This window comes from Sturnus vulgaris, chromosome 20 (genome assembly GCF_052056855.1).
Source record: "Sturnus vulgaris isolate bStuVul1 chromosome 20, bStuVul1.hap1, whole genome shotgun sequence".
Taxonomy (NCBI): Eukaryota; Metazoa; Chordata; class Aves; order Passeriformes; family Sturnidae; genus Sturnus; species Sturnus vulgaris.
Genome location: NC_142262.1, coordinates 4,278,249 through 4,305,326, shown reverse-complemented (window position 1 = coordinate 4,305,326; position 27,078 = coordinate 4,278,249). Strand labels below are relative to the sequence as shown.

At 40.4% G+C, this 27,078-nt stretch overlaps 2 protein-coding genes across 2 annotated transcripts; one reads left to right on the top strand and one right to left on the bottom strand.

Annotated features, from left to right (window-relative positions):
• Positions 1-3,463: 3,463 nt before the first annotated feature.
• Positions 3,464-11,189, bottom strand: C20H17orf67 (chromosome 20 C17orf67 homolog). The gene is made up of 5 exons (XM_014878255.2): positions 11,125-11,189; positions 8,821-9,071; positions 8,032-8,132; positions 4,970-5,106; positions 3,464-3,961 (listed from the first exon to the last, which is right to left on the bottom strand). The coding sequence occupies exons 2-4, from the start codon at positions 8,873-8,875 to the stop codon at positions 4,993-4,995; spliced, it is 270 nt and encodes an 89-aa protein (XP_014733741.2). The 5' UTR covers positions 8,876-9,071; positions 11,125-11,189; the 3' UTR covers positions 3,464-3,961; positions 4,970-4,992.
• Positions 10,796-25,883, top strand: DGKE (diacylglycerol kinase epsilon). Its single transcript, XM_014878253.2, has 11 exons — positions 10,796-11,390; positions 12,955-13,114; positions 13,574-13,693; positions 14,619-14,762; positions 16,476-16,633; positions 16,920-16,971; positions 17,128-17,241; positions 17,755-17,826; positions 18,349-18,476; positions 19,447-19,558; positions 19,856-25,883. The coding sequence occupies exons 1-11, from the start codon at positions 10,945-10,947 to the stop codon at positions 20,012-20,014; spliced, it is 1,665 nt and encodes a 554-aa protein (XP_014733739.1). The 5' UTR covers positions 10,796-10,944; the 3' UTR covers positions 20,015-25,883.
• Positions 25,884-27,078: the final 1,195 nt, after the last annotated feature.

Sequence of the window (27,078 nt, the reverse complement as noted above, 5' to 3'; positions counted from 1 at the left end):
TACACATTATATCATAATGTCAGATGCTTATAGGCATTTTCTTTGTAACTTTTTCTTAATATTCATGTTTCAGAAATGCTCCAGAGCAGTTGTCCTGTCATTGTGAGTGGAAGAATGTGCTCACCTGCTCAGCCTACCTGAGAAGCAGACAAATACTGAATCATCTAAACTGCAAACTGGTAAGTTTAGTATTGCATTTTCCATTACCTTCATTAATGTGAAAGTGAATTTCAAATAAAGCAAGTGACTGACTTGCCTTCATGGAGCTTTCTGGAAATTCCAGTCTTGCTAAATAAGAACTTCTGGTGCATGTTTTCCTGCAAGGTAAGTCTGATAGAAAGAGCCAATGAGTTGAACTGCCAAGTTGCTTAGTGGCACTGGTGTAACTATTTCATATCCTATTTATCTGTCTGTGATAAAATCTTTTGCCTTGCTGCAAAAGCTGATGCTTTCAAAAATTCCAGCCTTTGCCTTTTTTTCAATAAATCGTGTATTTAAATTAGAGCAGATATTATTTATCTACTCTTTATAGAGAGATATTACATGAAAAGGCACAGTCTGCCTTTCAGTACACTTTGTACAGCACCTAACACATAGTTCTCTGTGCTGCTAAAGATAATAAATGTAGGAAGATAATGTCATGCCTTGAAGAGTGATGCTTTTACCAATTGATCAGTCTGCAGCTTAATTTGGGGTAACTGAACATGGATGAAATGATCTACTCTGAGAGGGAAGAGCTTCTGCAAACACACAAAATCTCCTGTTAGCATCTGTGTGTGGATAGCAGGCAGTAAAAAGCCACAAACCACTACAATGTGCTTGTAGGAACTTTCAACCATTTCTTTCTGTGGCATAATGAAGCACAACCACACCTACACCCACACTCAGAGCAGTCTGTAACCTTCCCAGAGGGGAAAAAAATCAGCCATTTACTGAAGGTCTTTATTTTATGGGTTAGAGGTGAATTTTGATTTTGATCAATTGAGCTGAACATTTTTTTAAAAAGGAGTGAAAAATCAAGCGGGAGGAAGAGGGATGTGGAGCTTTCAGTCCTTGTGGGCTGTGATCCTGGTTGTGTGCAGAAACAGTGGCATCTAGTGGGCAGCTCCTCGGCTCGGGAAAGGCACTGCATGTGAAACAGGTCAATGATTGGAGCTTATGATTATCCTTAGCATGGATGAAAGCTTTTCCCAGGTCTATTTTAATCTTTCTCTTTAAAAGCATTTGGAAAACAACTATTTTTTCCCAGCTTTCCTACCTTCAGTACACAACTTTCAAAATGCTTGTTCTTCAGGTTTGCAGGCATGTAGGGAAGTCAGCATTTTTTCCCCAAGATTTTAGACATGGAAAAAAACAAATCTGCAAGTAATCCTTGAGCACACTCGATCTAGTTCGACTATAGAGGAATTCAAGCACAGCAGAGCTTTGAAGGAAAGATCTGGTAGAGGAAGAGAATAAAAACAAACTGAAGGACTCTGAAAAAAAGCTTAATTACATAATTCTGTAGCTATAACTAAGTATATTCATGTAGTGTTTACTTTTTATGCTAATTATCTATGAGTTTTTTCACTGCTGAGTCACAATAAATGCTTGAGCTAATTTATTAATACCTGATCCTATGATCCTGTTCTCTTGTTGATTCACTGGATTCTGTGTAAAACACTGTGTATATTTTATGGACAAACAGAAATACACAATAAGCAGGATGAGGAGTTGCTGCACCCATGACAATAGTCTAAAGCAGTTCACAGGCCTTCACTCTCCCTTTAGCTTTCAGTGTTTGCCAGTGATGAGCAAACTTATTAAAGTCTGCTGTGCTGTGCTCACCTCCTCTGCTTTGGCTGCCTCTCCCATAGGCTGGAGGGTGTTTCTGTGTTTACTTGCAAAATTCATCTGCATGAAGGGATGACTTGGCTTCTGAAATCTGGCAGAAGAGCTGGATGTCTTAAAAAGCAATAACTTGGCTATGTTCTTCATGATCACAGGATTCCAGAGGCACTCATAGGCTTTAGTCTAGGTTTCTTTTATTATTTTTAACTGCAATACTTTTAATTCATTCTCCTTTCCTTCACACTTTTTTTCTCCCTTTATTCCCTATGTTTCAAACTTTCCTATATGGTGTCTGCTGCTTTTCTTGCCTTGAGGGACCAGGAGGTTCTTCAGTGGTCAGTTCTAGCCCAGAACAGAAATGTAGACACTTGTAAGAGAGATGGGTTTGGTTTGAATGTGAGTGCAAATATGAGTTGGCTCCTTTGCCCATCAGCCTGACACCAGCGTGGGCTAAAGGCTCTTAACCTTACACCATAATTCCATCCCTTATGAAGTGGGAGAGAATGTGGATCAGTGATCAGGAAGTACTTCACTTTTCTATGTTTCTAGTTTTCTCCGTGTTAATTAGACTTAATAATACTTAACTTTTCATTGGAGATACCTACATGAGATCCTTCAGCCCTCTGTGGAAAAGCAAACTTCAAAGCAATGAACAATCTCTATTCCATGTTTGCATTAGGATTAGCTCGGTGTTACTGAGAAGAGCTGAATAGAACCTACTTAACCTTTCCAGTTACCTTAAAAATGACTGAGGATAACTACGTGGGAGTTCTTTTATCTCAAAGAAGTACTTGCAAATCGACTTTCATGGGGTGAAAGTTGACCTAATTGTCATCAAATGAATTTTTCACTGTGCAAATAAAAACAGAGCAAGGATTTCAGCTAATGACTTTAACTCAAAAAGATATGCAAATTTAGATCTCTGTATTGAGTTATGAATGAAGCACACAATAGCAGCCTGATTATACTTTTTCACACTCCCAGATTTAATCTATGATTTATCTTGGCAGTAGGGAAAATCAAGCCTTTGATGCTTTGAGATTTAAATTATTTCCTTGGAGTCATCTAGGAGAGCTGTTTTACTGGAAGGAAAGTACACCAGAAAAACTGTTGATCTATTCCAGCCTATCAAGAGCCCCGTAGCACTAATTATATTATAGATATTCATAAAATTGTGTTTTATTTTGCTCCCAGTCCTCAAACTTCAAGTGTAACTTCAGTGAGGAGTTGTGAAAGTTACTTTGCTCCATTCATAACTAATTCTGTTGCCATTACAGATCACAGCAATCATTTAAGAGCCATCAAGCAATTTTTTATGCTGTTTTGCAGGTATCATGTGTTTCCCATCTGACCATAAAAGATATTTTTTTCCAAGGTATAAGTTATAAAGGCACACAGGCAGGAGAGGGTTGGCTGGATTAATTTGCCCCTCCTGGCAGAATTACAAGGGAAAGGAATAATTGTGCAGAGGAACTACACTTTATTAGTCTGCACCACAGTGCTTCCCAGCTGCTGGTCCTAGAAAGTCCTCCAGTGTTTCTTTAGTACTTCACAAAACTGAGCCTCACTGCCAGTGAATTTGGTCAGAATATAGTATGGGAGACTGAGGAAACAAAATCATCTGCAAATGGAATTGAGTCAAGCTTTTATTATGAAACAATACATGAAATACTCATCAGGCAGTAAGACATAGTGTTACATAAATGTTGTGTCTACATGCAATATTGTAATTTAACCTAGAAAACTGTAATTAAGGATTCCTCCAAAACCCAGAAAGCTGGCCTTCTCTTCATGTTGGTATTCTGCAATTCTCTATTGACCTCTCCCTCCAAGTTCCTTTTGCTTCAGATGGTCTAAGCCTGTGCCCTTCAAAGGATACTTTAGGACTAATCAGTTGCCCATACCTCAGAAACTGTGGAAACCCTCAGTTCAGTTATTGATGCATGCAATCATTGTTAGTAGAAAATACATGGTGGTCTATAACTCATCAAGCCACTTAGAGCTGGAAGTTCTGCTCTATCATGAGGACTGCACTGTACTGCAGAGAGGTTCTGCTCTACAGTGAGCACGTAGCAATGCAGGAATAATCTTATCCTCCTTAACACAATCATGTATAAATCCATGTGGAGATCTGCAGGAAAAAAAAGCAGAATATCAAAATCCATGCTGACATTAGCCATACTAACAAAATCTTAAGGGCTTCAAATCATTTAAACACTTTTCTAACATTAATTCTTCACAGTGGCCTGGGAGCAGCTGTTGGGAAGAATTCCTGTAGCTAAGTGAGACAGCTTTCACCTGTGTCTCAGCTGGAAGATTTTTCTGAAAATTGCCAACTTACCTCCTAAAGCTGAAGTTTGGGAATGTTATGTTTTTGTTTCTAAATGAGCTTCAGATCTTTGGCTTATTGTGGATTAATAGAGTCCCACTGAAGTCTATCACAATGTCCCAATTTTCAAAGGTATTCAGAGATGTACATATAGATAAAAGAATATTAAGCAGATGAACTTTTTCTCTTTGAAACAGATCAGCCATGACAAATACCATCTCTATATTCTGCTGCTTAAAAGCTTTTGTAAATATGAAGCTAAATCGGCAACTTTTATATTAAAAAGTTAACTGGAAGTGATACAGCTTCAGTGTTATGGTGATGCTTCAAACTTATCTCAGTTGACAAATTTCATGTCTGTTTAAAAAACTTCCTTGCAGGTCAGACTGCATCCTGAATATCTCCAGAATGACAACTGAGTTTAATCTTGTCCCAGTCCCACTGAGAGCTAAGTGAGCAAGTGAACAAGACTTGAACAGAAGAGTTGGAAAAGAACACAAGCAGACAGGAGGGAAACAGGAGCAATCTGAAGCCACATTAATAAAAATGGTCTGCAATCACCAGCTTACACCCACATAGAAGAGAAATGCATAACCAGAATTTTATTAACATGAACAGAACAGAATAACAGAGTTGATGGCTGGGACACTTTTGTTCCCTGCCCTGCTCAACTGCCCAACATCTTTCAGCACAAGGTGCTTCCCCCAGCCTTTGGTTACTCCCTTCTTTCCCAGTATGTCTGTGTCTTTCATTATGGAGAAAAAAATATGCACTGTAGTATATATATATATGTATATATGTTATATATACCAGTTGCAGGGTAAGCAAACCCATTAGATTGGATGCACCAAATCCCTGTTGCAGTGTGGGAGGCAATGAGGATTCAACCAGTGCTCAAGGAATTCTTCTGATCTCTGCTCCAAGCGCTGGAGGTAAAGCATATACTCCTAGTTAAAGAAAAGAAAAAGTAATTTAATTGTATAATCACTCAATTCTAATATCAGGCCACAGACCCAGGATAATTTTACAGCTGATGTAAGAACCATTAATTTATCCTTTAAAATAACCAAATACAGTGAAATGGTGTTGCTAGTCAGCCTGCCCCAGCCCAGCAATATTTAATGACTGACATCATCTCCAGATCAGTAAAGGTGTTGAGCAAGAATTATACAACAATATTCATAAACTAGGAATTCCATATCACATTTCTTATTTGCATATTGACACAGAAGCCTTTGTTGGGCCTGAGGGTACAAAGGATTCTCACAGATAGGTCTGTTATAGCCCCTTTTGAAAACTGGTTCCTGCTGCTTAAAGAACATTAACCCTTAGCAGGATCATGTGGCAGGACTGAAGGGTTCTAGTAGATAGCACACATCAGTGCTGACTGGTGATAAACAAAATAATGTGAATTGCCTATACCAATTTATAGAGAGAGGCTTTGGGCTCAGCAACAAATTTATCAAAGTAAAGTGGGCTGTGTACCAAAAAACTTGAACCTCCATCAGGGACAAAATGTACTTTTGAAAAGTCCCAGTCCTAGTGGGCTCATAAGCTTTGTGAACACCAGATACATTTATTCAAAATAATCCCCTATTGCTTTGCACAGTGGGCACTGTTTGAATGGAAGCTGTAGCCTAAACCCTTTGCACTGGCCAAACATTCCAGCATCAGGATCCTGCCTTTCACTGGCCTTTCTCCCCTCACAGCACAGGGACACTTGGTCAGATCTCTGGGGAGAGACTGCTTTAGGAACTGGCAGGGAACAGAACTATGTGACTGAGAAGATGCCATTTTATCAAAAGCAGGAACTCAGTCAAAGTAAGTTTAAAATGTGCTGATAAATTACAATCTTTTAATAATCAAAGGGTGCTGATCCTTCTGTCTGTAACTGAACAGGTTTTTGATTCAAGCAGCACTGTGGAAGTCAAAGAATGTCACAAAGAATTGCAAATTACATTCCCCAGCTCAGCATGATCTGGCCCAGTACAAACAGCTTTTGCTTAAAACAGATGAACAGAGGTGGGTTCATCCCAGCATTCATTTCATTCTGCTACAAAGTTTCCATACAAAATCAGTATTTCTCCTTGAGTCCATGTGCACAACCATGCACCTTCATTCACATGGAAAATCTCCACGTTCCACAGGGCAATGAGGGTTGGTTTTTTCATCATGTTTCCTTTTCTACTGAAAACCTTGACATTTAGGGAGTAAAATAAATACTCTTATGTTTGGGTTTTCTTACGGAGGGTCAACTTTGATTTCTAGATGAAAAATAAAATAAATAAAAGAAGGCTGGAATTTCTCAAAAAGTGTTTTCTCCTAATCATGGTAGGACAGAAAGTGGCAAGGACAGAGCAGCAGAGTCAGAAATCCAACATTTCTTTAGCCCTGAATCCCTCCTCTCCCTACATGGATTCATAGAATTCATAAGGATCACCAAGTCCAACTCCCTGCTCCTCACAGGACCACCTAAAACTAAACCATAGACTAAACATTGCATGCATGCATGTAGCTTCTTGCCATACAGGAATTCCCCCAATCCAATTGTTCTGCTGCTTCATTTATTCTGTATTCAATATTTGTTATGTTTACCAAATAACCTTAATAGCGGTGGCATATTAAGTATATAGTGGTGGTATATTAAGTATATAGTGGTGGTGTATTAAGTAGAAGCACAGGTAGGAGTTATATTCCTGCTAATCTGCAAAAACTTCAAGGCTCATTTAACAACTTAGAAACCAACCCAGTCCTGAGTGTTGTGGGCAGCAGTGCAGCCTTCTGGTTTTTGACTGTGTTGTGCAATTTTCAGTGTACAAGGCTGTCAGCAAGCACAGAGCAACATCCTTGTGACAGCTTTGTTTTGTCGTGGTGTCTCATTGACAAGCAGTGTGTTCACCCAGTGTTGGGCAGGTGGATTCTTTTTGGCTGGTGTACATTACCCACTGGAAAGGGAAAACCAGGAGCTGTTCCTACAATCCTGCAAGGCACATAGTGCTCTTCATGTCCTGTGGAGTCCAGAAGTGTTCAGCACCTTGCTAAACTGAGCCTCGTGTGCTCATCACATGCTCAATCCCTTGTGTGCTCCTGCCTTCTGTGGGCTTTGCCTCTTCAGAACCATGTCATTTTAGCTCAGTTTATTTACTTTGGAAAGAAATAGGCAGTAGTTTTAAAATACCTTAAGTGCCCTTGAGAAGTGCAGGATTATGTGTTAGGTCTTGTCAAAGCAAGGGAAATAGAAGGCTCTTTAATTCTTTTGCTTTTTCTTTTGTTGCAATAGGGCTTAGAAATAAATAAATGCAGATAATGCATGCAAACACTAAAGCTATTGCATTAAGACAGCAACTAAAAACTCTTAAAATATCATAAAAACCCATTCTATCTGTAGCACCCATAAATAAGTCAATGAAAGTGATTTTTAAAGCTGGTTGAGAATTACCTCAGTCTCCACACTGACCACTGACACCTCCATCTCCTCCCTACCTACAGAAAGTACTGTAAGCAGAAGACATTTCCTCTTACTTAATTTTTCAGGAACAAGTTGATGAAATCCACATATCTATAAATGAAAAGCCACTTTCTTCTCAATAATTTGATCAGTATTTTTGGGCCATGATAAATAATCTCCTCATTCTGCAAGTGAACATTTCCTGAGCAATACTCAGCACTTATAGAATGCTTTCAAATGTAATTGAAAGAATTTAAAGGGGTTTTTTAAATATTTCATGGAAGAACTCAGCTGCTTTAAAGGGTGATATTCATAACATATTGCCTGGAAGCAATAGAAATTTAATACTAAGCACAATGTTTTGGGGGATTAGGTGTTGTTTTTTTTTAGTTAATATAATTTAATAGTAAATGTCATAAATCACCCTCATTGGTTCATCAGGGAAACCAGCTTTTCTTGGTCTGTCTTCACGACGAGTCCTCAGCATCTGTTTGGCATCTTTTTCAGACAAAATTGGTGAAGTGTCTAAAGAGAGAACAGCAGAAATTAGTTCTGAAATTATCAAAAAGTTAGTAGTTTGTCTATCAGTTGTGAAATGAAATGTCTCCAAACTTTTTTTTTTCTATATACAAAGCATTCTTTCATTACAGTCCCTTCCCAGGGGATATTGCACTCCAAGAGATAGAAGTGGAATTTTAAGCCATTTTTATACTTGTGTTTTCTCTTGTTCTACTAGTGTGAAGCAAAGCCCACATATTCATGGTACTACAAAATGAGCAAATATAACAGCACCATCAAACCACTGGCATAAGTTGCTCTTCCAACTCTTTGTTCTTTTCTCTGTTGCTTTGCAGAATTTTTTTTCAAAGTAATGAGTTAGATACATTGCAAAGAAGAGATTGCATTGAACATTGTACTTGCAGGACTTTGGTAAAATAATATTAAAATAGTAAGCAAGTAAAGCTAAAAATTTTGGGGTTTACAACAAATTACTACAGTGTGGCAATGCAGAGAGTGAAATATCAAAATAACACATGATTGTTTAAAATCAAATCATGGAAAGCCTGCAATATAAAAATAGTTGAATATTAAGAATTAAATATATGAAAATATATGAATAATTAATACTAAAATAGAAGGTTGACAAAATAATTCTACATAGATGCTCTGCAGCTCTACACATATATGCAGGTTTGTTGATATAAACTCCTACCTGTAACAGTGGTCAGCAGGACCAAAAAGCAGACAAACATAAGAAATGTCTTCATTTTGACTCTTCTTTCTCTCAGTCTGTTCCAAAATGAGCTGCTCTGACCCAGGCACTCGCCTATTTGAAGGAGCTACATCAGTCACAAATGTTTGTTTATGCTTTCATTTTAGTGATAGTATGATTCTGAAGACATCTGGTCTGAAGGTTTGAATTAGTCTATTATCTGCTCACACGTTCTCTGCATAACTCTTTTCCTGAGGGAAAGGAAATAGAAGGCCTTTATTTCCACCTCAGGCTTCAGAGCTACACTGGGTACTTTAAACTTGTGAAAATAAAGCCTATCCCCTTATATTTAGCATGGCAAGCAAAGGTTTTTGGTGCCCAAGGTAAACTATTGTTTTTTAAAAGAAACAACTGTCCAGTACAGTTAATCTCAGAGGCAGCTGCAAAGAGGCCCCTTTTTCAAAGATTGTCTCTAACTTTGCTCCAGCAGAGAAGTGCTTACTAATGGGGTTTAACTCTAGCAAATCCAAATTATGACTGCTGAGAAACACAGCAGAGTTTTCTATCAAATTAATAGAACCATACAAATGAAAACCCATCATAAATGTCCTTTCAGGACAAGTTAATAGAAAACAGGATTACAAGGCATATTAAACATAGTGTTAAGTAAGGGTGTAGGTTAGCAAATGTCAAAGAGGTAGTTTTGGACTTGAGAAATGTCCAGAGCTCTTCTGGGCAGTGCCATGCTGAACACATGGTACCAGCAGCACCAATTTGTAGGGTATGAAATGCATCCCTTCAACTATAACATATAAAATAGGTACTCAGAGTTCATCATCTTATGTGAGGAATTTCAAAATTGGAAACCTGAGTGTTGCCCAACTGTGCAGTGTGTGCATTTTTCAATGTATCATGACTTTTTTTTTTAAGATACCAAGACCCAAGAATCCAATAATTTTTGTATATACTGTATGGATTTAGGTCATTGCTCACTACAGTGCAAGTGCAAGAACCTGTAGGTTCTAATAGCAACCACTATTAGAACTGCTCCAGGGGAAAGAGTCAAACACGTAATGACAGAACAAGGAAGGACAAATACAGGCACAAAGGCACAACTCGGGGGGACGTCACTGCTCTCTACAACCACCTGAAATGTTATAGTGAGGTGAGAATTGGGCTGAGCCTACAAAGGACTGAGGGAAATGGTCTCAAGATGAGATAGATTAAAGATTTCCACTGTTGGTGCGGTCAGGCGTTGGAAAGGGCTGCCCAGGGAGGTGGTGGAGTGTTATAAGTACATGTTATTTATTGACTATTCGCTGGAGTCCCCATCCCCAGAGCAGCTCCAGAGGCACTGGGTGCTGTGGTTCAGTGCTTACAGCGGCGGTGCCGGCTGCACGGTCGGACTGGGGTGACCGTAAAGGCCTCTTCCAACTTTGATTCTAGGGCAGAACGAAATCGGGGGGGAAACATTTATAGTTGGGAAGTATAGGCATAAACACGGCGGTCACTCGGTCCCAAAGCAGCGCGGCCTTGGCCTCGGTTCTGGGGCCAGCAGAGCTGCAGCCGGAGAGGAGCCGGAGCCGGAGCCGGAGCCGGAGCCGGAGCGGAGCCGCTCCGCCAGGCACTGTGGCGGCTCGGCGCGCCGCTGGCGACATCCCCGCTGTCGCGACAGGCGGGGGCGGGCGGCGCCCGTCTCCTGGCAACGGCCCCGGGCCGCTTCCGCTTCCGCCGCCCCGCGCATCCCGCGGAGCCGCTCCGAGCCCGACGTGCGCCCCGGCCCCGGCTCCGCCGGCAGCTCCCGGGCGGGCCGAGGGCCGGAGCTCGCTGTCCGTGCGCCCCGCGGAGGGGCCCGGGGCAGCGGCGAGGGGCAGCCGGGGCCGCGCCCTCGCGGCGCCGGGGGCAGCGGCCGGCGCTGCGCAAGGCCCGGGCGGGCGGCGGAGGAGCCGCGGCCGGAACCCTGCGGTCGGCCCGATGTGGCGCAGGTCGGTGCCGAGCCCTGAGGAGGGATTAGAAGATGGTGCTTGAAGCTGCGCGTTGGCTCCCTGAGCGAAGGGGCCGTTCCGGGGCTCGCCCCGCCGCCTGCCCGAGAGGTGCGAGGGGTTAGGCCGGGGAGGCGCAGGGATGGAGGGCTCGGACGATGCCTCCCAGGCCGTGGCCGACTGGCGCCTGGCCGTGTGGACCCTGTGCTCCGTGCTCCTGCCCGTGCTGATCACGGCGTGGTGCAGCTTCCAGCGCTCCCGGCGGCAGCTGCTGATCCGGGACATCTTCCGCAAGAGCAAACACGACTGGCACTACACGGACCTCTTCGGGCAGCCCTCGTACTGCTGCGTGTGCGCCCAGCACATCCTGCGCGGCGCCTTCTGCAGCTGCTGCGGGCTGCGCGTCAGCGAGAGCTGCCTGAAGAAGGCGGACCAGCGCTTCCTCTGCAAGGAGATCATGATGAGAGGCACCGCGGGAGCCCCCAGCTCCATGCCACACCACTGGATCAGGGGCAATGTCCCTCTCTGCAGCTGCTGCATAGTCTGCAAACAGCAGTGCGGCACGCAGCCCAAGCTCTGCGACTACAGGTACTGCGGGGCAGGCTGTCTGTGTGGGAGCACCATGTCCGTGTTGTGTTTTGCACAGGGAGACCACACCCCAAAGGAGATCCTGCAGTGGTCAGATAAGATACTTTAAAAAAAAACAGCTTCAAAAAGCCTAAAATTAAAATGGATGCTTGTGAGTCATAGATTAAGAGTGTGGCATTGCATCTCATGTCCACTCGTTCTCTTAATTGCATTACTCCAGCATGATGTGCAGCCTGCTGTATAATTACATACAAGAAACTCTTAGTGTCTAAGGGAGTTTGTAGGTTAGGGGATGACATTAAGAAGTTTCTAACAAATTTGTCGGTTGTACAGTGGGTAGTCTGAGCAATTTGACTGGCTCAGCTCACAGTTCAGAGAACCAAGGTGTGCATCTCAAAATTGGCATCTGCTCAGTGTAAATATAACAATGTTCTGTAGAGGTTTCAAGTTCATTTTTAAGGATGAGCAAAAAAACTAAGAAGTTTTATAAGCTACTGCAATATATTATTAAAGATTGTGATAAGAGTGCTTTAAAAATATAATGAACCATTAAATAGACTTGCGCTGCCATTAGTAAGGTTGGTTGCAAAATTGTCAGTGCCAAAATGCAGTGATAGGTATCCCATTGGGTTACTTCAGCCTACTCAAAGGATCTTTTCAGCCTAGATTCTGCCAGCTTTTGCTTTGCTTCTGTGTGATACTGTCAAGCTGCTTGGTAAGTAAGCAGAATTACTGAGAAAAAAACCCAACGTTATCAGAAACAAAGCCTTGAGAGTGTCTAGGAGAGGAAGGAAGGGCAGGAATTTGGAGGCAAAGAGGAAAGGAAGGAAGAAGAGGAAAAGAGAGTCACAGTATAGGGCAGGTGTCATTGCTACTCTAGTTTTGTGTTAGATTAGTCAGGAGGATTCCAAAAATAGATTCCCCAGCTGCTTAAATCAAGGCTTTGGATGTAGCAAATGAGGATTAACATTCTGCAGAGGCTGGAAGTGGATATTGCAGTATTTCCTCTTGTTTCCTAGTCTTGTTTTCCAGGACAGCTTTTAGAATAGGTCATAAAGCAAAGCAGTTTTGCATAACTAAATCCCATCAGCCTTGCACGGTTCTGTGTAACCCTTTAGGTTTCGGGCTTAAAGGGGTATTACCAATCCTGAGGAATACATTAATTCATTACTAGTACTACTGTATTGAATTGAGCTCCAGTATTTTATCTGTGCTCTTTAGGGATGGACAGGAGTTCAGGTTCTATTACAGGCTTTCAGTGTATCTGTTAATATTGCAAACAGGAGCACATTTATAGCACCTATTTTTTAAATTAAAAAGTACCAAATTAATTTAAAACTGTTGATTTTTTCCCCAGCAGAATTAAAATGCTTTTTCCTAAACCTGCAAGCACATGACCAATTTATGTAATTTTCTATAGCCAATACATAGGCTTCCAGGGAATGAAAATATTATTTACAATGGTACATGTAATCATAAATATTTTGACAAAAGTCTAAAATAAATTAGCAAAATCAGTGTGCCTGTTTGAAGATTGTTTTCATGTTTTTTGTTTTTTTTCCAGGTGTGTGTGGTGTCAGTACACTGTGCATGATGAATGCATGGTGGATTATTTGAGGACTGAGGATTGTACATTTGGAGAATTCAAAGACTTAATTATTCCACCCTACTATTTGTCTGCAATCAACCAGATGCGGAAAGAGAAAAGAACCAGTTATGAAAAGGTAATGGCCTGCTGCTCCTTGGGTTTAGAATATACCAAAAAAACAACCCAATAAACCCACAGACGGACCTTGAAATTTGAACCCAATTAAAATTTGAACTCATTGTCACATTAGGAACTGTCAGGTAAATGTTTCAAGATATATTAAGTAGTTGCTGTGTTAATTCAGAAGTGTTTGTCATTTTACTAACGTGAAGTATAAATAGATGTGTTTACCTTACTTTGATTTTTTGTGAATTTTTTTACTACTGTGTTCATAACACTGTAGTATTTGTTGTCCTGAGCACTGCAGAATCTTCAGCCATGATGTGTCAGAAGTACTTGTTTGTGTTTTGGCTACTTCATTCTAACTGGTAACTTGCTCATTTCAGCACTTGCAGGGGATGGGGCTCGAAACAAGGCTGTAAACATTTTCAAAAGTGCAGTGTTTGTGTGGCTGACTGGTTTTTACCTTTTGCAGGTGGCCCCTTATGGCAGGAAACACTGGATGCCAGTAATGGTGCTGGCTAATACTCGCAGTGGAAACAACATGGGTGAAACTTTACTAGGAGAATTTAAAATGCTGCTGAACCCCGTTCAGGTATTTACAGTGCAAAGTCCATAATAAAACCAAGGTTTAAGTTAGAATAGATAACATTTTGCTTACACGATGGCAATAGGATCTTGTGGAAGATCAGTAAAGGAAACAAATTTATGCAGTTTGTTGTTTTAGAAAGGAACAGCTTCACAGAGAGCAACAAAAAGTGCAGAGGCTTCTACCAGCCCCAGGTTTGTTAGGATTCTACCACCAGTCCAGTTTTTTTTACTTACAGTAATACATGCAGTAATTCAGTTAATGAGGAGTATCTGACTTTTGAAACAGTGTACACTTTTAAGAAAACGAACCATTTAAATCGTCTTTATTGGAAACCTGTGTTTGTTTAAATCCTCACTTTATTTGTGGAAATGTCAGCCTTTACAATTTCACTTTGTGTAGTTGCTTTCCCCTTAAAATCTACTGGGATGGCTCAGGATGTTGACGTAAGGCAGGCAGTTGTTCCTTGGATTTCCTGGCTGCACCTTAATACTCTTCCTTTGAAGTTCAAAACTCAGCTGTAAAATACAGCCTAGGAGGAATCACTGTGTGTTTGTTTTAAATGCATCCCAATAAGGCTTTACAGAATAAACCTCTTTGTGTGCTGAGTATTTTAAAATTACTTTTATCTGAAGTCTTTCATCTTTACAGAATTCATCATCATGCTTCTAGATAGAGACTTTTCCAAGGGCTCTGTCAGCTCAGTTTATCAATGCCATTTAATCTTAGGGAGGCAGCTGGAGCTCTGTTGTGAATTTGGGAAACAAATCCTGCTCATGGAAGTCAAGACATCTCATTTGCTAATGTAATACTGCAAATGGAGAATCTTTGTTTTGCATTAGAGTTAACTTCTCGAAGTTGTTTATCTGTGAAGCAAATCCTGAATCATGATCTGTGAACTTACAGAATTCCTTATTTTCCTTTTTTCTAGGTTTTTGATCTCAGCAAAATTGGACCTGCTAAAGCTCTCCAGCTCTGCACTTGGCTGCCTTGCAACACTGTCAGGGTTCTGGTCTGTGGTGGGGATGGCACAGTGGGCTGGGTCCTGGATGCAATTGATGAAATGAAGATAAAGGTATTGTGTTTTAAATTAAAAGATGAAATGAGTTTGAAAGCTACCAAACTTCTACCTCTCATCTCTTACCTGCATTTATTGCCTTCATCTTCCTGAATAGGCTTACAGAGGAGTATTTGCATAATTTCTTATTCATATTGGGGAGGGGTGTGGGAAGTGCATCTTGTGACTCCTTGTAGTTCAGGAAAAATATTAACACTTTAAATTTTTAATTCTGTTGATAATAGTTCTTTTCTGCAAAACAAGAAGAGAACAAGCTGCAAGATGATTTCTGCATTGTTATTTCCTCTTTGTCTGAACAGATTTATTTTGTCATAAAGGGCATTGCTGATGTTGCCTAGTGTGCTCTGACTGCTCCCTTCTCCCAGCACGCTCAATCTTTTCTAATAGCCTTGCAATTTTGCCAGCTATACTGGTTGTGTTGCCAGGGCATGAATGAGTGCAGTCATTTGCTTCTGCTCCTTGTTATGTGTTCTGAAGAGTCTGTCTGTCTGCAGCCTTGCCTGTCAACTGCAAGTAGAGGAGAAAAAAAAAGCTGTGTTTACTGTGGATTTGAAATGGAAGATATTCTCCTTAATGGGGTGCTCCTGAGAACATTAAGAATCTAGAATAATTACAAGGCTTTAGTGCTTTACCTAAAAAACATTTTCTCTAGTGCTGAAAGGAAGAAAGTTTTTATATCAAAGGTGGTGGATTTTTTTACTGCAGCTTTCTTGTTAATACATAAAATGTTGTAGCTGAAGGCCATTATTACAACTTCACACAAAGTCAAACACCCTCTTTGAGAATTACTGTGTGCTGATAAAGTAGAAATAAAGTAACTATAAAGGTTAATGACTGTGAGTATGTGTTTATGTGGTCCTGGGCACTTGATATATTGTCCCTCAGAGCTGATACAGTTGATGAAATCTGGTTTTTTCTTGGTTCTGTTTAAATTAAATCATTGATATTAAGTAAAATACCATAGAGATTATCAGCAAAACCTTTTTTTTATCAGCAGTAGGTTATTTGCTCCCTTCATTTATCTTGACTCTCAAATAGAGGTTACCTGGCTGATAACCTTTCTGGAGAAAACAGTAACCGAAGTGCCAATTTACTGCAAGTGCTTTTCACAGCTGAATTGCAAAGGCCATAGTACAGCTGAAATAATTGTTCACTCTTCTGTGGTGAGGAAAGCCAAGCCCTTTGCTAAGGTGGCTGTTCTGAACAGCTGCTGTCACTGTGCTCTGCAGAGCTGATCATCACCTGCTCCATCTGTGGGTGACAGTAAACTGAGACACTGACTTTGCTCCTTTGAGTGTCTGTATTTATATATTTCTGTATGTGGTTGAGCACTGTGGGACTCTGCATCACCTCACCTCAGTCTTGTAGGAGCATTTTGGTGTCTTGTTGCAGTTCACAGCCTTGTGTGTTACATCTCTCAGTGTTCATGTCACTTCCCAGATCCAAAGCATCGTTCCTGGGAGGGAGTACTCTGTTCAGTATTCATAATGCATTGTTCCCATATTGTGTTTGTATTCTCTTTCCTTCTCACAATGGTTTAACATTTCCTTCCTTTACATTATGCCTGGGTAAGTAGCTCAACGTGCCATGTACTCTGCCAGCCCCAGAGGCTGCTGGGAAGGTCAGTTTATCTAATCTGAACATTTGGGGATGGAAGGGAGACAATGAGTGCTGAAGCAGGAGCTAATATGCAGTGGTTTTGTATCCTAGGGGCAAGAACGATATATTCCACAAGTTGCAATTTTACCTCTGGGAACAGGGAATGACCTGTCTAATACACTGGGCTGGGGTGCAGGTTATGCTGGAGAAGCCCCTGTAGAGCAGATCTTACGAAATGTCATGGAGGCAGATGGAATCAAACTAGACAGGTAAGGAACAGTGAAAAGATGAAATGTATAGAACCAAACACTGCTGTAGCTCTCCTGATAGTCCATTGCAGCAGTTTATTTACATAAACACAAATATTGCTAGAAGGAACTACAACGTAACTGAGGTCTGAATTTAGTCTTTTAGTTGTTCTACAGGGCTTAACTCTTTCATAATTTAACTAAATTTGAATATTTTGCCTTAATCCCAGTATAGATACGAGATTCCTAACTACAGCTTTATTATTGAGAACTGTCATAAGTCTAAGTACCAACTTTTGTTTTTCAGATGGAAGGTTCAAGTAACAAACAAAGGATACTACAACTTAAGGAAACCAAAGGTAGGGTTTGCAAGTGTAAATATGAATTCAATGGAATACCTGTATTTGTTTGTAAATTTGTTGTTGTTGTTGTTATCAACTTCCCATTAAACACTCTGAATTTTAAACCCTAATAATGGTATTTAATAAGGCATAATTGAAAGTTCTGTCTTACAGGTATTCACAATGAACAACTACTTCTCTGTAGGACCTGATGCTCTTATGGCTTTAAATTTCCATGCCCATCGTGAGAAAACTCCCTCTCTGTTTTCCAGCAGAATCATCAATAAGGTGTGTTTGGTGAAGTGACATTTCCTCCTTGGAGTTGTTGATTTGACTTCAGGGGTTTTTTAGGTTCACATTCCTTTACCACTGCTTCCTTCCTGCCATTTTAAGAGTTTGAATTCATTTTCTTAGGGAGGGGATTCTATGGGTAAAACATGCTTGCAGCCCACTTACAAGTGTCCTACCTGGCCTCTGCTTGCTTACAAGATTTGCTGTTTGTTCAGTTTTTACTCAGAATTTCTCATTTGCTTTGAAACTTCATGAGTTAAGGGCTTATTTCCTTTTTAAGTTAATTAAGTTAAGTTAATTAAGAAGTCTAGTTTATTATGCAAGTTGTAGCTCATCTCATAAGGAAAGTTTAGTTTAAGGATGTGCAAATATATTATGTATAAGTTTTAGATAAGGTTTGCACAGCCATAGCTATACATAAATATTTCAAGTAGTCTTCCTATGTATTGTCTTTTTCTAATGATGTTTTCTTTTCTCCCTGTTTTGTTTGGGTTTTTTTTTTTTTTGTAGGCTGTTTATTTTTTTTATGGAACCAAAGACTGCTTAGTACAACAATGTAAAGATCTTAACAAAAAGGTTGAGGTAAGTTTTTTAACTTGCTTATTCTCTGGACAGTCAGTGGAGTGTAAAAACTTACCTAGTGAAAGACAAGGAGAGGAGTTTTGCTCTTTAAAATATTTACACTTACTGACATTTTTGTAAGGGTGACTATGGCCTTGGAATATTTTTGTGTTCCTTTTGCTGTCTGTAGCTTACTTCATGGAATTCATGTCTTTGGGCTTACTGAACATTCCTAATTTTTTTTCTGGCCTTGACTCAGTCCTGTGAATGCAAGCACTGATATCATCTATTATTTGCCATAGCACCAGAGGCTTGCATAAGTGAGAGTTCTTTTTCTTTTCTCTACTAATAGAAGTATACTACAGCTCAGGATATCTTGTGAAAGCACAAGGATTTTTATTTAAATATGGAAAGAAAACACATTCTCTTGGTACAGGGCCAATTTTTCTTTAAGTGGAAGCCTGTTAAATGCATGAAGTGAATAAGTTCTATTGAAGTGCTGAATTTGATCCACAGTAATTAACTTCTGCTTGTCTTTTAAAGCTAGAGTTGGATGGTGAGAGGATTGAGCTGCCCAATTTGGAAGGCATCATTGTGCTGAACATTGGATACTGGGGAGGTGGCTGCAGGCTCTGGGAAGGCATGGGGGATGAACCTTATCCCTTGGCAAGGTACACAGGGCATTTTTTGCTTTTTTTTTTACCTTTAACAGTTCTGGCAGTGTAAGGAATTCCCTCAGTAGACTGTGCTAATGTAGCCAGGCTGGTCTCAGGTTGGAATGGTTCCTTGGGACAGGCTGTCTCACATTTGTTTATTGTCCTTGAACTGGAGACTTGGATTAAAGGCATCCTACACATCAAGGGGGTTTTAATACTTTCTCAAATGTCTGACATGACAGACAGCAGTAGCATTGGAGAGGCTATTAACAATAAGGTGAGCCTTCAAAAAGTAGAAGATAGATCCATTCCAGAATCAAAAATACTGCATCTCATTAGAGGTTAAAATGGAAAGTAAAAATAAAACATGTCAAAAATTTTGACTCCTACTTTAGGAGCAATACCAAACAGAAAAATTATTTCAAATTATTTCATTAATTATTCCCTGTTGTGACTTTGTTCCTCAGAAGCCATCTATATAAATATGCCCATAGTTCTGTTATAGGGCTTATGATTCTGAATTTCTAAAAAATACTTGGGCAAGGTCCTTTACCCAAATCTAAAAAATTAGACCATTAAAATATTTTCTTTTGGATGAATATCTGAGTAAAAAGATAGAAAATTGTACAAGATAGAAAATTGTACAAGTTTGTGGAAGAGGAATCTGCTGTGGGCCTTAAATGTGCACAATGAGCCTTGCTAAATTGTACATCCATGACTTCCAGAAGGTGCTAGGGTGTGCTGGTTGGTGCATTGCTCCAGAGCTGTGGGGTTTGATGGCTTTCTTTGCTGTTCAGTGTGATTTTTTTCTCCAGCACAAATACATAAACGTATTGGTAGCACAACATTTGTCTTCTCTCTGGGAATAGCAGTAAAAGGACTGTAATATTTGTCATTATTTGTCAATATTTGTCTGTAATATTTGGGCAGATATGCTGGAGCTCATCAACATCACTGAAAGGAGTCTCATTTTTTGTTTTCATAGACATGATGATGGACTTCTGGAAGTTGTTGGTGTTCATGGTTCTTTCCACTGTGCCCAGATCCAGGTGAAACTGGCAAATCCTGTTCGCCTGGGGCAGGCACACACAGTGAGGGTAAGTGCTGCTTAGGGACCTGTTCTCCTAAATTTCTTTTAATACACAGTATAAAATCTCAAGCACTCAACTGCTCGAATCAGATCTGAAATTGCAGTTTGCAGCTGAGATTAATATTTCTCTTGCTTAGTAAAAATTAATGATGTCATAATACACAGACCTGTGTTTCTGTGATTGGTGGTCTGTGAGTGCCACTCACAGTTTGTCCCTGGCCAGGCTGTGAATGTGTGCTGCAGTTGTAAAAGGTGATTTCAGGTTGTGTGATGGCTGTGACTCTGTTGTTGTGTTTGGTACCAGCTGATCCTGAAGAGTTCCAAGATGCCAATGCAGGTGGATGGGGAGCCCTGGGCACAGGGGCCCTGCACTGTCACCATCACTCACAAGACCCATGCTCTGATGCTGTACCACTCTGGGGAGCAGACAGATGATGACGATGCCTCCAGCCTGTCAGAGTGACACCACGGGAGGGAGCAGCTGGATCAAGACCTGGAGATTTTGTGGAATTTCAGCGAGGACCTTCAGCTCATTAAAACACTGATGTCTGGTCTAGATTGAGGTTTATGCACTAAGGTTCATACTTGTGAATGAACTAGAGCTGAGGAAAAAGCCATCTTTTGCACTCATGGAAATTTTCACAGCTTACCAACTGGTTTGCTTTTGAGTTGGTGGGGATGCCCTCCAGCTTTTCCAGCTGGGGTGTGTTCCTCTAAAGGCTGAAAAGAGACAGATGCTGCAACCCTTCCTTGCTGTGGAATCAGGTCTTCTGCACATACACAGTACAGTGTTTCAGAGAGATATTTCATACCCTTGGAAAGGGGAACAGCTGGGGATTTGACCTGCTTCCACCTGTCCCAGAACAGTTCCAGAGCAGAAAAGCAGACCAAGCAGAATGTGGGTTGATGTTCTGGCAGCAGCCTGCTCCTGGCTGCCATCTCTGCTTGGGAGCAAGAGCAGTAACTCTGTCACCTGCTTGTGCAATGCATTTTTAATAAGCTTCACTGGGAGAGTAGAGGATCTGGGAGCTCTGAGGAAGGTACTCAGCAAGAAAATTGCTTTTGGACCAAAGGTTTCTGGAAATGTTATTTAGGAAATAACCTTTTTCAGTGGCTTTGTAAGCCAAAGAGTACCCTGAGGTCTTGAGTCCCAACATACAACTCAAAGTAATTGTACCATGACTTGCACTGAATGATCCTGTGACTTGACTTTGCTTCAGTTCAGTGGGAGACTAATTCTAGTTATTGTAAATAGCAACATCATAGTTCTTGGGGAGGCTTTTTGGAGGAAAATGGACAAAGGAGCATCTTTTTTAGCTGCTTGAGGAAAGGGTTTTAAAGGAATTATGATTGGCAAATGTGGGGTATTTTTTAAAGACTTGTTAAAGAACTTGGCTCATAATTATCTGAGAATGATCAGTAGTAAGTCAGTCTGTTAACTTTCAATTTTGAGTATTGAGGTTGAGAGCTAAGTGTGCAGAGGTGGCATTTGTGTTTATAATTTGAATTTTATGGAAAAAAAGCATGGAAGCATTTTCTGACTGGCTCTTAAGGGGTCAAAGATACCTTGTTGGTTACCCTCATTTCCCATATGAATATAAAATGGGGAAAAAGATTAGTGGTTGATGCTGATAGTGGAGGTTCAGAACACCTGCAGCAGTACACAGGGACTGTCAGCTTGGCATATCTGAAGCTTCTCAGGTTAAAAGCTTCTCAGGTGAAAACATGTTCATGGTTAATAAAAGTAAAAGATCTTATTCCTCTTCTTTTTATTGTAAGAATTTTAAGCCTGCAGCAAGTGAGAACTGAGTTGAGGTTTAAAATATCTCACTGAGTAAATTCAGTTTAATTACTGAAGATGCTCTTCCAAGTAGGAAAAGAATTTATCCTGTGTAAGCCAAGTTCATAAGAAGGTGAGAGATTTGGTCTGAACTTTGAATGTTGCTGCTTTTGTCATCCCCCAATTTTTAATTTTTTTTTTTCTTTACACTGACTGAAAATGAGACCACTGGGTAAAGTAGGCTGTATTTCTAGGTTTTTTTAAATGAAACCGTTTTTCAAAAACCTGTAAAATGATGTTTGCATAAACAGTGAACGATCTATTTATATTTTAAAATAATTTATTGAAACTTGGCAAAGTCAGTATTTTTAAAACTTTCAACTGTAATCCTCTTTGGAAAGTATTTTTAACTTGATGGTATTCCTTGTAGAAAACGTATGTACTAGAACTTCAATACTACTGATTCTCAGTGCATCTATAGCAGTCTGAAAATGTGATTAGAGTGTAATGAACTGTAAAGCAGAAGCCATTTGTAAATTCCATATTCATTAGCCTTATACACCTCACTTTAATTATTTTATTGTATGTAAATATAGATGAAAAATAATAGTAAAACATATGTAAAAAGTGTTTAAAGTACCCCAGGTATATTATGTTAGATGAATCCGTTACCTTTTTTTTTAGTTATGAACTTCAATTTGTATTAGCTTCAGAAATCTACCAGTTAAGTTATTATTTTTTTAATAACTTGCAGCCATCAGCATCCTAAAAGTATTTAAGTTCTATGCTGTAGTTCCTATGTAACTGTTGTTTACAAACAAATGAGGAATCTCTGGAAAAGCAAGGTATGTGCTCTGAAAGGCACTATTTGAAATCACACCACTGGCTACTTCAAACTATTCATAAAACAGTTTAGACTTCCCTGAAGTTGATCAGATGATTATTCAAGTTGCTTTATAGCCCAAGAACCTTTTACCTTTGAAAAACTTCACTCTTTTCACTCCTGACATCTAGGAAAGAAATAATTGATGCCAAGGTTGGAAGTCTCCTTGTGTTACCACAGGTGAGGGGTGCCCATGGGGGGCTCTTTGTGCTCCCTGTCACTGCACCTTGCCAGGAGTCCAATCCAACATGTGTGAAATCCTCTGGGAAAGGTAAAATCCATCATTCCTGCTGGAGGAACAAAGTGAAAGTAGCATCTCACTGGGTGCTTGTTTGGGAAAACCCCCTGCTAAATGGCCTTGTTTTTGGAGGTGAAGAAGTTTGTGTCTCACCAATGGACTATAAGTGATGGCAGCAAATGTGGCCATGGTGGCTGTGGGGAAGCCTCTTGTGAAATTGTATTTATGGTTTAGAGAACATTCTGTAAGGTTGAAGTGTCCATTGTGACTGTAGCTGTCATATGCGTGACAAAAAAAAAGGTCTTGTAAAACACAGTTAGCTCTGGAATCTGTGGGAAGCCTGGTTATTTCCAGCTGCTCTTTGATTTCAATGTATCCTCCTCTCTGCTGTGTTGCAAATCGGGTTAAAGCTTGTTTTGAATGATTTTGCTGGAGCTGTTTCCAGTCTTAGCCCAAGTTTGGCGTCAGCAGTGGGCTCCCAGATTGTCAGGCACCAGGAATGGACTTGGCTAATTGGTAACAGAGCTGGAGCTGCCCAGTGCTGTGGTGTGCATTGTGAATGTGAACTGCTCCATGCTTTTTAATTGTTGCAGGTGCATGGAGCACCCTTTCAAACAGCTATTCCCTCCAAGGAGTTACTGCTTGTAGGGTGGAACCCTGGAAATCCCCACAGTATATTCTGTCTGGGAGAGGGGACTCTGCATCTGGAGCTCCTGTCCTGCACTGAAGAGTTTTCCATTAGCCTGTAAATCATAAACATTGGAAAAATAGAGAAAACAATATTTCAAAAAGTCAAATAACAAATTGTTTCTTCTGCCAGTCTTCATATATTACAGTTTTGTGTAAAATGTACAGAGTAAACAATAGCATTGATTGTCAAGCACTTAGGAGTGAGTTCATAAAGTTTATTTTTAAGTTGTATTTCTGCATCCAGTAGTTTAACTGAAGTTTGGTCAGATTCTGATAACTTTCTTTACTGTAGGTTCTCAATCCTGTGACAGGCAATACAAAAAGCATAAATCTGCATGGAGAGCCTTTCTGTGGGTCAGCTCCTTGCCTTCTCACACTGTACTTGTTTACTGGCATTGAGAGGATGTGCTGGGTATTTTTATGTGCACAGAACCTCCTGTCAAAGGCTTTGTCAGACAAGAGAATTGGAATGGCTTCACAGAGCTGTTCTTGGGCCAGTGACCCACCTGCTTGGCTTTTCCAGTCACCATCAGCACCAGGACTGCACAGATTCCCCAACACCCCTGGCCTGTATTGAAAGTGCAATCTTTGTTCTTGTTGCTGCTGGGGAGGAACATCCCTGTTCTCCACAGGTTCTGAGAACAGATCCTTAAAGGGTTTGGTTTCAGTCTGGCCAATTCCTTGTGGTTCTGTGCTACATTGCACTGAAGCTTTTAGAGTGTGTGTTACTGTATATCCCACTGGTTAAATAAAAAAGCACCGCACCTTTAGCTGTGGTCAGCACAATGGCATCAGTGTTAGAGTAGTTTTCACTTGGCAACAAATGCTTTTGGTAGAGCAGCACTGTAACCCAGTCTGTGGGGAAGAGCAGGACACTTAAAAATCTCCATGTATTTTAACTGAAAATCCTTTTTAGGTCTGTATTTCATACTGACTACGAGCAGTTTTCTTCCTTTTGGAAAATAAAAAAGTCTTCAGTTGGAATTAAATTAGGCTGTCTTCAGATTCAAAAATACTGATTCTGCTGAATGTCAATCACTTAAAAATGCTGGTTTCTTCTGAGAAGTGAGAGGTCCTTCTTGAACACAGTAGTAGTATTTAGGTAAATAGAGAGAATTTACACATTCTTTATTTCAGCAATGTTGAGGCCACAGTTCTAAAGCATGACATGATCACAATTTGTTACCTAAGAGTGCTGAATACCCAATTCAGGCTTTGGGCATCTCAGGGAGATACTTCAAGCTGGAATAAAGCCACATGCCTTGACTAAACCTAATTATATTGTGCAGACTGACCTTAGCTGAGGACCTGGCCCTTAACTGTTCAAAAATATTAATGTATTCAAAATTGTACTTTTTAATACTTCCCTGTGTCCTGTGCTGTGTCCACCTACTGCTGTGTGTAATTAATTCTTTGCATTGTTTAATTTGCAACTTGTTTGTAGATTTCAGCATAAGAATAGTTTTCTTTTTAAGATTACGTAGGAACTTTTATTGTATGTGAGTTTATTGCATTCTGTACCTTCAAGGTTTACATCCCTCAAAAGCCATTTTGTCTGCTACAAACTGCTGTAATATTTTGAGTACCTCCAGCCATCTTCTCTTTCTAGGATTTTTGTAGTTAAACAGAACGGATTTTTATTTTTGTAGCTTGTAACTTCAGTATGTATAGTAATTGTTTAGTAAGTAGTGATCAGAATACTGTAAAAATGTTGCTTTTAAGAGCTGTAATTTTAAATTAGTAGTAACTACTTAAAAGAAAATGTTAGCATGTTAACAGTTTAAAAAAATATTCATTAGTTTCACATACTGTGATCCTGCCACATGGGATTTATATTGAATGTGTTTGATTATATGTCCTAATGTGGCATTAAACAAGGAAAATATGAGCCTAAAGTGCAAGAAATAGGTAAAAAAAATAAAATTTATAACATTTTAGGCACTTTTCAATTGAAAAGGTGGCATTTGGGATTCAGTATTTTTTTTATTTCCCACTGAGCAGTAAGAAAGGAGTGATCAGTGGACTCTTGGAAGATCAATTGTTTCCTTATGATGTAGTTTGAGATCTGTATTTAGTGCCCAAATGTCTGTGCCATTCCTGCCCCTCAGAGAGCAAAACCCCAGAGCAAACCCCAGTGCTCACAGCTGTACAGTATGTGAGATCTTGCTTGCCGTGAAAGAACCAGTTTGCATGATCTTGAATCTCCAAAACAAATACTTGAATCAAAATTGACACATTTTTCCTTGGCATCAAGCCTTGTTTTCAAACCCCAAACTGGTTTTCCTTTGGTTTTGAAGAGAAGGCAGGCTGAAATGGGAGGGTGAGGTGGTAATCCTGTAAAAGTCTTTGTTACAAAAGCTGAGATGTCTGGTTTTATTTGCTGCAGAGGCACGGTGAGTGTGCTTTTGTCTCATAAACATTTGTGATGGTTGGTGCAGTCATTACATAGGCACAATATGTGATTTGAACTGCCCAATTCTGTGGTTTCTTCACATTAACACAGGGAAACTGCAAACTTCAGTTGGTTGTACCATGGCCTCTCTGGACTTACACTCCCAGAAGGGCTCTATTGAGAAACATCTGCTCCATACTCTTCAGAAAAACTTTGTAAATACAGATTTTTCACAGCACTGGCTCTGTTACTGTTAGATTAATTTCCTAATGCATCTGTTTGTCTTGTTATTTGTTCTGTATTTCTCTGTATGTAGATTGAAGGTTGTGGATTAAAGTATTTAAACTCAGTTTTTCCTTTTCCTCGCTATGCATTAAAACAAATGTGAGTCTTCAACTCTGCAACAGTCCTGGGATGAGGATGACTGCCTGGGTCTGAGAGCAGCCAGATGAGCTTAGGCATTTTGAGAAAAAAGTTGTATTTTGTTGAACTCTGTGGCCGTGCTTCTGCCCGAGATTCCTGCTGCAAAATCTGAGCATCTCAAACCTCAATACATGGGGGAAATTCTAGACAGCATGGTGATGTCATTTGGAGGTAAAGCTAACACCAGTAACCTACAAAGATCTCTCAGCAGCTGCTTGCCCACTCCTGGTCCATCCTTCACCCCGGGGAGGAGCTGAGTTTGTGCGGCTTTTCAATAGGAGTGGTAAAAATGGTTTGAATTCCCAGGCTTCAGCAGTCATGTGAAATGTCCATATTGTTCCTTCCCACCTCTGGTGCCACTTATTCGGCATCTTAAAACAGCTTCTGATGCTGCACATTATTTACTCGAAGAGGGGAAGGAGCCCTGCAAATGCCTGAGCTGTGATGAGCAGTTTCAGGCAGGAGTTTTAACAGGAGATGTTTTGGTATCAGCTGTATCTGGGGATGAGGCGGGAGGTGCTGCTGAGAACGAATCAGCAAAACTCACGGGGAGCTTTCCCCAGCAAGGGGAAACGCTGCTGCTGGGACACGTTCAGGGATCAAGTGGCTCAATGCTTTCTCCTGATGGCAGCAGATGGGTTCGTTTGGGCCTTTGGAAGTGAATAAATCCTCCTGTGGGGCCACTTTATCATAGTGTCAGTTCCCTCCCCAAGTCCTCTCCTCTGTTCCCTGGTCTCATTTGCACAAAAGAGAGAAGGGCTCTGGCCTCTCAGCTCCTGTATTATGCCACAATCAAAGCTTTTAAAGACTATTTGTGTGTTGTTTTCCATTCAGATGGGGTCAGAGCATAGATATTCAGCAGGTTTTTTTCTTAGATGGGTAAGACAATAGTTTCACAGAGCTTTCAGGATTACTGGCACTAATGTTGATAGCCATCAAGGTTTTTTAGAATTGCTGGGGTGAGCCGTGCAGAGCACCAAATTGAGCCAGACTTTAGCCAAAAGTTGTGCAAGGAGTCATAGCGCAGGTATCTGTGGGGAAGAACACGGGACATTAGCAAAGTGCGAGTCAAGGCTGAAATTCTGTGGGTTTAGGGATTTTTTGTTGGTTTTTTTTTGGTT

Bases quoted from the DNA above. Each gene is read 5' to 3' on its own strand.
- C20H17orf67 (XM_014878255.2), bottom strand. From the start codon at position 8,875: ATGAAGACATTTCTTATGTTTGTCTGCTTTTTGGTCCTGCTGACCACT. The intron at 8,133-8,820 runs GTAGGAGTTTAT...TTCTCTCTTTAG, and splicing joins CCTGCTGACCACTGTTACAG to ACACTTCACCAATTTTGTCT. The intron at 5,107-8,031 runs GTGATTTATGAC...TTCTTTAACTAG, and splicing joins TCCCTGATGAACCAATGAGG to GAGTATATGCTTTACCTCCA.
- DGKE (XM_014878253.2), top strand. From the start codon at position 10,945: ATGGAGGGCTCGGACGATGCCTCCCAGGCCGTGGCCGACTGGCGCCTG. The intron at 11,391-12,954 runs GTACTGCGGGGC...TTTTTTTTCCAG, and splicing joins CCCAAGCTCTGCGACTACAG to GTGTGTGTGGTGTCAGTACA. The intron at 19,559-19,855 runs GTAAGTGCTGCT...GTTTGGTACCAG, and splicing joins GGCAGGCACACACAGTGAGG to CTGATCCTGAAGAGTTCCAA.